This window comes from Pseudorca crassidens, chromosome 15 (genome assembly GCF_039906515.1).
Source record: "Pseudorca crassidens isolate mPseCra1 chromosome 15, mPseCra1.hap1, whole genome shotgun sequence".
Taxonomy (NCBI): domain Eukaryota; kingdom Metazoa; phylum Chordata; class Mammalia; order Artiodactyla; family Delphinidae; genus Pseudorca; species Pseudorca crassidens.
In genome coordinates, this window is record NC_090310.1 from 4,343,270 (window position 1) to 4,353,655 (window position 10,386).

Sequence of the window (10,386 nt, forward strand, 5' to 3'; positions counted from 1 at the left end):
ACTCCCTGAAAACTAAAAATGTTCTGCATCAAAAGACACTATCAGGGCTTCCCTGGTGGCACAGTGGTTAAGAGTCCGCCTGCCGATGCAGGGGACACGGGTTCGTGCCCGGGTCTGGGAAGATCCCACATGCCGCAGAGCGGCTGGGCCTGTGAGCCATGGCCGCTGAGCCTGTGCGTCTGGAGCCTGTGCTCCGCAACGGGAGAGGCCACAACAGTGAGAGGCCCGCGTACCGCAAAAAAAAAAAAAAAAAAAAAAAAAGATACTATCAACAGAGTAAAATGCAACCCACAGAATGGGAGTAAATATCTGCAAATCATTATGTCTGTTAAGGGATTAATATCCAGAATATATAAAGAACCCCTAAAACTAAACACCAAAAACTCCCCGAACATCCAATTCAAAATGGACAAAGGACCTGGACATTGCTCCAAAGAGAATACACAAATAGCCAATAAGCACCTGAAAAGATGCTCCTTATCACTGATCATTAGTGGAATGTGAATTAAAACTACAATGAAATATCACCTCACACCCATTAGGACGGCTACTATGAAAACAAAAAACACAACAAAACACAACCACCACTACAAAATAACAAGTGCTGGAGAGGATGTGTAGCCATGGGAACTCTTGTGCACTGTTGGTGGGGATGTGAAACAGTACAGCTGTTACAGAAAAGGGTGTGGCAGTTCCTTAAAAAATTAAAAACGGAATTACCATATGACCAAGCAATTCCACTTCTGGGTATATACCCAAAAGAACAGAAAGCAGGATCTTAAAGAAATATCTGGGGCTTCCCTGGTGGCGCAGTGGTTGAGAATCTGCCTGCCAATGCAGGGGACACGGGTTCGAGCCCTGGTCTGGGAAGATCCCACGTGCCGCAGAGCAACTAGGCCTGTGAGCCACAACTACTGAGCCTGCGCGTCTGGAGCTTGTGCTCCGCAACAATAGAAGCCGCGACAGTGACAGGCCCGCACACCGCGATGAAGAGTGGCCCCCGCTCGCCACAACTAGAGAAAGCCCACACACAGAAACGAAGACCCAACACAGCCAAAAATAAATAAATAAATAAATAATTTTTTTTAAAAAAAGAAATATCTATACACCCATGTCCATAGCAGCATTACTCACATTAACTAAAATGTGAAAGCAACCCAAGTGTTCACTGACGAATAAATAAGCAAATGTGATATGTATATACAATAGAAAGGAAATTTTCACATATGCCACAACATGGATGAACCTTGAGGACATTATGCTAAGTGAAATAAGACAAGCACAAAAGGACAAATACTACATAAAACCATTTATATGAGGTACTTAGAATAGTCAAAATCACAGAGACAGAGAATATAATGATGGTTGCCAGGGGCTAGAAGGAGGAAGGAATGTGAAGTTATCGTTTAATGGGTACAGAGTTTTAACTTTATAAGATAAAGAGTCATGTGGATGGGTGGTAGTGACGGTTGCACAACATTATAAATGTACTTATTTAACACTACTGAATACTTAAAATGGTTAAAGTGATTTTTTTTTATTTTTTGGAGTATAGTTGATTTACAATGTTGTGTTAGTTTCAGGTGTATAGCAAAGTGTATCAATTATACATATACATGTATCCACTCTTTTTTAGATTCTTTTCCTACGTAGACCATTACAGAGTATTGAGTAGAGTTCCCTGTGCTACACAGTAGGTCCTTATTAGTTATCTAAAAATGATAAATTTTATATGTGTATTTTACCACAACAAAAAAACTGGGGGAGTGGGGGGAACTCCATTAAAGATAAGAATTTGAACACCCCTCCCCACCATGTACATGGATGGAGAAAGACACACCATGATAATACTAATCAAAAGAAAGCAGGAATGGAGTGGCTATATTATTTTCAGACATAGCAGACTTCAAAGTAAGAAAAGTTATCAAGGATAAAGAAAGTCATTCATAATGATAAAGGGGTCAAATCTCCAAGAAGAGGTAACAATCCTTAACATGTATGCACCTAACAACAAAGTGTCAAATACATCGGCAAAAAGTGATAGAACTACGAGGAGAAACAGATGGAATCTAATGTTGGAGACTTCAACACAGCTCTATCACAAACAGTGGGCAGAAAATCAGTAAAGACACAAAGACAAACCTCATTTTACTGTGCTTCACAGATACTGCCTTTTTTTTTTTTAATACAAGTTGAAGGTTTGTGGCAACCCTGCATTGAGCAAGTCTACTGCCGTCATTTTTCTAACAGCATCACTTTTTAAATTAAGTTACGTGCATTTTTTTAGGCATAATGTTATTGCACACTTAACAGACAACAGTACAGTGTAAACATAATGTTTTTTTGTTTTTTTTGCGGTACTCGGACCTCTCACTGTTGTGGCCTCTCCCGTTGCGGAGCACAGGCTCTGGATACGCAGGCTTAGCGGCCATGGCTCATGGGCCTAGCCACTCCGTGGCATGTGGGATCTTCCCGGACCAGGGCACGAACCCGTGTCCCCTGCATCAGCAGGCAGACTCTCAACCACTGCGCCACCAGGGAAGCCCTGTAAACATAATTTTTACAGGCACTGGAAAACCGAAAAATTTGTGTGACCCATTTCATCATGATATTCGCTTTACTAGGATGGTCTGGAACCAAACCCACAATATCTCTGAGGTTTGCCTGTAGTTGAACTCAACAACACCATCAGTCAATTGGCTCTAATTGACATCTATAGACTGCTTCATCCAACAAAAGCATAATACACATTCTTCTCAAATTCACATGGAATATTCACCAAGATAGACCACATTCTGGGCCATAAAACACACCTTAATAAATTTAAAAGAACAGAAATCATACAATGTCTAACCTCTCAGACCACAATGGAATTAAACTATAAATCAGTAACAGAAAGATAGATGAAAAACTCTAAAATACAAGAAGATTAAACAACACATTTCTAAGTAACACATGGGTGAAAGAAGAAATCTCAAAAGAAATTTTAAAATATTTTGAACTAAATGAAAATTAAAACAATTTATTGTGTGAGGCAGCAAAATCAATACTAAATTTATAGCATTGAGTGCATATATTTAGAAAAAAGAAAGATCTAAAATTAGTCATCTGGGCTTCCCTGGTGGTGCAGTGGTTGGGAGTCCACCTGCCGATGCAAGGGACACGGGTTCGTGCCCCGGTCCGGGAGGATCCCACATGCCGTGGAGCGGCTGGGCCTGTGAGCCATGGCCACTAAGCCTGCGTGTCCGGAGCCTTGCTCTACAGCGGGAGAGGCCACAACAGTGAGAGGCCCGTGTACCACAACAAATAAATAAATAAATAAAATCAGTCATCTAAGATTCCACCTTAGGAAACTATATGAAGAACAAATTAAATCAAAAGTAAGCAGAAGAAAAGAAATAATAGAAACTGGAGTAGAATCAAAATGAAATTTCAAAAGAAACTGAAAATAGGAAATCAATGGAGAAAAATCAATGAAACCAAAAGCCGATTCTTTGAAAAGATCAATAAAATTAATAAACCTCTAGCTAGACTAAGAAAAAGAGAAAACACAAATTACTAATATCAGAAATGAAAGTGGGGATATAACTACAGATCCCATTGACATTAAAATAATAAAGAAATATAATGAGTAACTCTCTGCCCACAAATTTGACAATGATGAAGTGGACCAATCTGTTCAAAGTCACAATCTACCCAACTCACACAAGAACAAATACACAATCTAAATAAGGCTGTATTTTTAAATTGAGTCAATAATTAATAACCTTCCAAAACAAAAAGAACCAAGCCTAGATGGCTTCACTCATAAATTCTACCAAACACTTATGAAAGAAATTATACTAAATATCTACAATCTCTTTCAGAAAATAGAAACAGGGAACAGTTCCTACCTCTTTGTCTCAAGACAAAGACATTACAAGATAATAAAACCACAGACAAATATCTCTCATGAATATAGATGCAAAAATCCTTCACAAAATGTAAAAAGAAATACACACCACAATGGGAGAGGCCACAACAGTGAGAGGCTCACATACCGCAAAAAAAAAAAAAAAAAGAATCTGTTTGCCAACGTAGGGGACATGGGTTCAAACCCTGGTCCAGGAAGATCCCACATGCCGCGGAGCAACTAAGCCTGCGCACCACAACTACTAAGCCTGCGCTCTAGAGCCCACGCTCCACAACTACTGGAGCCCATGCACCATAACTACTGAAGCCCATGCGCCCTAGAGCCCACACACCGCAACTACTGAGCCCATGCGCCTCAACTACAGAAGCCTGTGCGCTCTAGGGCCAGTGTGCCGCAACTACTGAGCCTGCATGCTGCAACTACTGAAGCCTGTGCCCCTAGAGCCCATGCTCCGCAACAGGAGAAGCCACCGCAGTGAGAAGCCCATGCACCACAACGAAGAGTAGCCCCTGCTAGCCGCACCTAGGGAAAGCCCACACACAGCAATGAAGACCCAACACAGCCAAAATAAATAAATAAACTCTCAGTAAACCAGGAACAAAGAGGAACTTCCTCAACTTGATAAAGAAATCTACAAAAGCCTACAGATAACATCATACATAATGGTGAGAAACTAGCAGCTTTCCCACTAATATAAGGAACAAGGCAAGGATGTCCCCTTTCACCACTCCTTTTCAACACTGTACTGGAAGTCCTAGCTAACGCAACAAGACAAGAAAAGGAAACAAAAGGTATACTGATTAGGAAGGAAGAAATAAAACTCTCTTTGTTGTCAGATGACAAAATCGTCTATGTAGAAAATCTGAAAGAATCAACAAAAAAGTCCTGAAACTACTAAGCGATTATAGCAATTTTGCAGGGCACAAGGTTAATATATAAAAAATATATATAAAATATATCATTTTTCTATATAACATCAATGAACAAGTGGAATTTGAAATTAAAAACAGTATCATTTACATTCACTCACCCCCCAAATGAAATACTTATGTATAAATCTAACAAAATACATACAAGATGTATATGAGGAAAACTGTAAAACTCTGATGAAAGAAATAGAGGAACTAAATAAATGGAGAGATATTACATGTTTGTGGACAGGAAGACTCAATGTTACCATGATGTCAGTTCTTCCAAACCTGATCTACAGATTCAATGAAATCTCAAAATCCCAGTCAATTATTTTGTGGATATCAACAAACTGGTTCTAAACTTTTAAAAAGGCAAATGACCCAGAATAGCCAAACAATATTGAAAGAGAGGAACAAGGTTGGAGGACGGACACTACCTGACTTAAAACCTTACTGTAAAGCTACAGTAATCAAGACAGTGAAAGAATAGACAAATAGATCAATGAAACAAACTGGAGATCCAAGAAATAGACCCACATACATGTAGTCAACTGATCTTTGACAAAGGAACAAAGACAATACAATGGAGCAAAGACAGTCTTTTCAAAAAATGGTGCTGGAATAACTGGACATCCACATGCAAAATAAATAATCTAAACACAGACTTTACACCCATCACAAAAGTTAACTAAAAATTGATCACAAACTTAACTAAAATACAAAATTACAAAAGTCTTAGAAGATAACACAGGAGAAAATCTGATGACTTTCAGTTTAGCAATCACTTTTTAGACACAGCACCAAGGGCATGATCCATGAAAGAAAGAACTGATAAGCTGTACTCCATTAAAATGAAAAATTTCCACTCTGTCAAAGACACTGTCAAGAGAGTGGAAAGACAAGCCACAAACTGGGAGAAAATATCTGCAACAGACACATCTGATAAAGGACTATTATCCAAAATATACAAAGAACTCTTAAAACTCAACAATAAGAAAACAAACAACCCAAGACTTTAAGGGACTGCTTACCAAAGAAGATATACAGATGACAAACAATAAGCATATGAAAAGATGCTCCACATCACATGTCATTAGGGAACTGCAAATTACACCAATGAGATTCCACTATACACCTGTTAGAATGCCCAAGATCCAGAACACTGACAACACCAAATGCTGGTGAGGATGTGGAGCAACAGGAATTCTCATTCACTGCTGATGGGAATGCAACATGGCACAGCTACTTTGGGAGATAGTTTGATGTTTGCTTACAAAGATAAACATGCTGTCACCGTACAACCCAGGAATCATGCTCCCTGGTATTCACCCAATGAAGTTAAAAACTTATGTCCACACAAAAACCTGCACACAGATGCTTATGGTAGCCTTACTCTCAACTTCCCAAATTTGGAAGCGACCAAGATGTTCTTCAGTAGGTGAATGGATAAACTGTGGTACATCTAGACAATGGAATACTATTCAGCACTAAAACAAAATGAGCTATCAAGCCATGAAAAGAAGCGAAGAAATCTTAAATGAATATTACTAGGTCAAAAAAAGCCAATCTGAAAAAGCTACATACTGTATGATTCCAACTATACGACATTCTGGAAAAGGCAAAACAATGGAGACAATGAAGTGGTTGGTGGGGGGAGGGGAGGCAGGGAGGGAAGGGAGGGATGAACAGGTGGCGCACAGAGTAGTTTTAAATGCAGTGAAACTACCCTGTATGATACTATAATGGTGAATACATGTGACACATTCATCAAAACCCACAGAATGTACAACACCAAGAGTGAACCCTAATGTAAACTATAGATTTTGGGTGACAATGATGTGTCAGCGTAGGTTCATCCACTTTAACAAGCGTACCGTCTGGTGGGGATTGTTGATAATGGGGAAGGCTGTAGGTGTCTGGGGGCAGGTGGTATATGGGAAATCTCTGTACCTTCAGCCCAGCTTTGTTGTAAACCTAATACTGCTCAAACAAACACGAATTCTTACAAAAGCAACAATAACAAACATACTCCACCTTGCATGATCCAAGATAGCATTCAGAGAAGGGAAAGGAGACCCCAATTCTCCTGGATGGCCCTGCTCTGTATTCAGGTAGGGTGATTATCCAGTCAGAGCAGAGTTTGCTTCCCAAGCCTACCATTTGCTTATTCAGCCACAAACACGTGATGAGCACCTACCAGGAACAAGGCACAGGGTGAGGAACGGAAAATATGAAGATGAACACGGCATGAACATGGACTTTGAAGGGCTAATGGCCTGTCAGCACAGACACAAACAGGTAATTTCCACGCAATGGACAAAGTGTAGTGACAGGGGCAGCAGGGGCATTGTGGAGCACAGAGGGGAAGGGCAATTAATCCAGAGGGGGACAAAGAAAGAGGAGAAGGGCTTCCTGGAAGAGATCTCTCCCAAGTTAGCTCCTGAGAGATGAACTGGAGACTCAGGAAAGGAAGTGGAACAGGGCTCCCAGGTCAGCCCGCAGGACAGAGACGTGAGTGAGATGCACAGGTGGGTGGTAACCGGATGTGTTCAGGAAGTTATGTCAGGTTTGGGGTCACTGGAGACCACTGTTACATGTTTACTCTTTAAATGTCACCTTCTCTAAACTGTGAACTCCATCAAAAAGGGACCAGGTCTCTACATCGTTTTGAGCAGAGTCTGTGGCACACAGTTCAGTACCTCACACACTAATCAATCACTGTTGAATAAAATGTAGAATATGAGAATTTTTTTTAATATTTAATAAAACAAAGAGAAATAAGAAGTGGTTCTGTTCTCAACAGCCTTAATTTCATGATAAGAACTCAGCCTTTCCCCTCTGGAGGGCCAGAAGCTATTCAAGTGGTTTCCATACTGAAGTGGCATCATCTGAATAGCATTTCAGATTCCTCAGGAGGACAGACTTAACCTCGGGGAGAAAGAAGCAAAAAACTGTTCCAACAGTGCAGGGGAGAGAAGATGAAGCTCTGATAAGGGGAGAAAGAATTAAGCAGAAAACACAGGTTTAAGAAATGATGACATCTTAAAGGTAGTAGAGCCTAGATGCTACCCAGGATGAGGTGAGGGGTGGGAAGAATAGGATGAATCCCATTTTGGTGGCTTTTTATCTATTTCCACTTTTCCATCTTAACATATGAACACCCTAAAAAAAGCCATGAAATCCACTGGAAAATGAAATAGGGAATAGAGAAAAGAAATACTTCACCTGGGATTTGTTCATTTTCTGTTGTTCTTGGAAGACTGTCAAAACCTGGGAAGGCATTCCTGGAAGAGGAGGAAAGAGGAACAGGATGATGAGAGCTCCTCAACGCTCTTCCTAAAAACTTCCACACGCCAGCTGGGTAACCTTTAATCCTGGAGAAGGAGAGGAAGGTTAACACCTGCCCCTTTGTGACTCCTTAAACCCACAATGTTCCCTACTCCTTTAACTATTTATGTTCCCCTCTCACTAACACAGAAGTATTTAAAGCAGAATTATTAAGCATATGATAGCATCTCAAAATATGAAATATGATGCCTTCATTAAAACATATAGCAGGGGGAAAAACCCTAAAGGCTATTTTGCGTAACTGTTTTTCTACCAAGATGTTAACCCCCTGAGTCCGAGAATCCTCATAAAGTTTTGAAAAAAGGGACAGGTGCCTTAAACTTGTTTTTTTTTAAAAAAAACTGTTTCTTCTAACTTGCTTTTTCTCAAAAGGATTTTTTTTAATATTTATCTTTTTTTTTTTTTTAATGGCTGCACCTGGTCTTAATTGCAGCACAGGGGATCTTTAGTTGAAGCATGTGGACTTCTTAGTTGCAGCAGGCATGCGGGATCTAGTTCCCTGACCAGGGATCGAACCCGGGCCCCTGCATTGGAAGCATGGAGTCTTACCCACTGGACCACCAGGGACATCCTCAAAAGGATTTTTTTAAGAGGAAATGTGTTTCCGTGAGATCGTGTGGACAGCACATGCCAGGACTTCTATGTGCCTCTTACTGATTCTTCACAAGTCATTTCCCCTTTCAGGCTTTTTCCCTTCTGTCAAATGAAAAAAAAAAAAAGATAATCCTGGCAAACCGTCTGGGAACTACTACTCTTGACTCTAAGAACAGGAACGACAGAAACCAGCTTCTGGAAAGAACTGGTGGAGAATGAAGGGAGGGGAGGTTGCCATTGGGGGTGGGGTTAAAGATAAAAGCTTCCCAGCTGCGGAATCCCCCAGCATCCCACCACTCCCGCCACATGTCACACTCAGTCCCAGCTCCCTTCTGTCTTCCAAAGTGACTCACAGCTGATGGTGGTGAAATCACTCAAGCCTCCGCCCTCCGGGCGATACGCTCCTTTTCTGGGTTTCTTCCGCTTCTCTTCTGAAGCTCCGATGCGTCTTGGGTCAGAGGCTAGAGGGAGCGGGGGTTCTTCCCTGTGAGATTCCCGTTCCTGGAGTCCCCTTCCTTCCGGCTCAGTAGAGATGCTCTGTTCCAGTAGAGCCTAGGGGACAAATTCACTTCAGCGGGAACCTGCATCCGGGTGCCATATCTGCCTCTCTGAGAACACGCAGCTCCAGAGACCTCAGGCCGCACTTCTACGACCGCAGACGAGGCTGAGGACAAAGGCGGGCTGGCCGCGGCTTAAGTGCCCTCGGCCCCTGGACGGCACAGCTGCGGGGCGTCTCCGTCGCGGCCGGAGGCTGCTCCGGACAGCGCTGGGCCAGACGGATACCAGTCTAAGGGAACTAAGGAAACCCGGGATGCACACCGCCGCCGCAAGCCTCGGGCACACACGCTTCGGTTACGTATTCGGGCCCGAGGAACGCGCGCCACGCCGCGCCGAGAAGCATCAGGGGGCTAGTCTTACCTCGCCGGGCTGCGAGGCCCGATGGGGTCTGTCGCTCAGTCCTCTGGGCCGCGTTCGGGCCGCCTCGGCGATTACGAGGATGGAGACCCCGCAGCCAGCGCGGCCTCTCCCACAAACGCGGCCCTTCCCGCGCGTTCGCTCGGGACCCCCAGTCTCCCTCCATTCAGTGTGGACGCGGCCCAGGCGGCGCTGCCTCTGCCTCCGCCCCGCGCCCCTCTTCGCAGCCTCGGGAGGCCCGCGCTGAACAGGACGCCGACCTCCAGGGCCTACCGCCCGCCCCACGCGCGGCCGCGCCCAGACAGGCCCGAGACCACCAGGGAGCCCCGCCGAGAACCTACGCGCGCCTGCGCACAGAGCCCGACGCCGATATAGGTCCTCGGCGAGCTCCGCCCACTGTGGGGCGGGGCCTGCGCGGGGCCCTTCCTCTCCACCCCCAACCCCCCCCACATCGCCCCAACTCCCACAACCCCGTCGCTCCCCACGTCATCCCCACCTCTCCTAGTCCGACCTCACCTGCCCCTCCCCCTACACGCCCCCGCCCCTACATCACCCCCACAGCACCCTAGCCCCTACCGCTCTGCATCACCATCACCCCCACCTGGAGATGACGGGCCTCCTCGCAGCCGCCAGCTAGAGAGAGATTTAAGAACACAGATGAAAAAGTTAACCAAATTAGCCCAGCCAAGCAATTTTTTTTTCTTT

At 43.7% G+C, this 10,386-nt stretch overlaps 1 protein-coding gene across 12 annotated transcripts in view; it reads right to left on the bottom strand.

Annotated features, from left to right (window-relative positions):
• The window catches only part of LOC137206650 (zinc finger protein 510-like), a 31,182-nt gene extending 21,141 nt beyond the window's left edge, over nt 1–10,041 (bottom strand). For 3 of the 12 annotated variants that reach the window (XR_010934772.1, XR_010934771.1, XR_010934769.1), the window contains exons 1-4: nt 9,685–10,039; nt 9,120–9,318; nt 8,722–8,868; nt 8,050–8,198 (exon numbers count right to left, since the gene is read on the bottom strand). Coding sequence is in view for 2 of the 12 variants with exons in the window: in XM_067705538.1 (XP_067561639.1) it covers nt 6,859–7,017; nt 8,050–8,106 (216 nt within the window). In the remaining 10 variants the exon portion in view is untranslated. The other 9 variants (XR_010934770.1, XR_010934768.1, XM_067705538.1 and 6 more) reach the window with 8 other exon arrangements.
• Nucleotides 10,042–10,386: the final 345 nt, after the last annotated feature.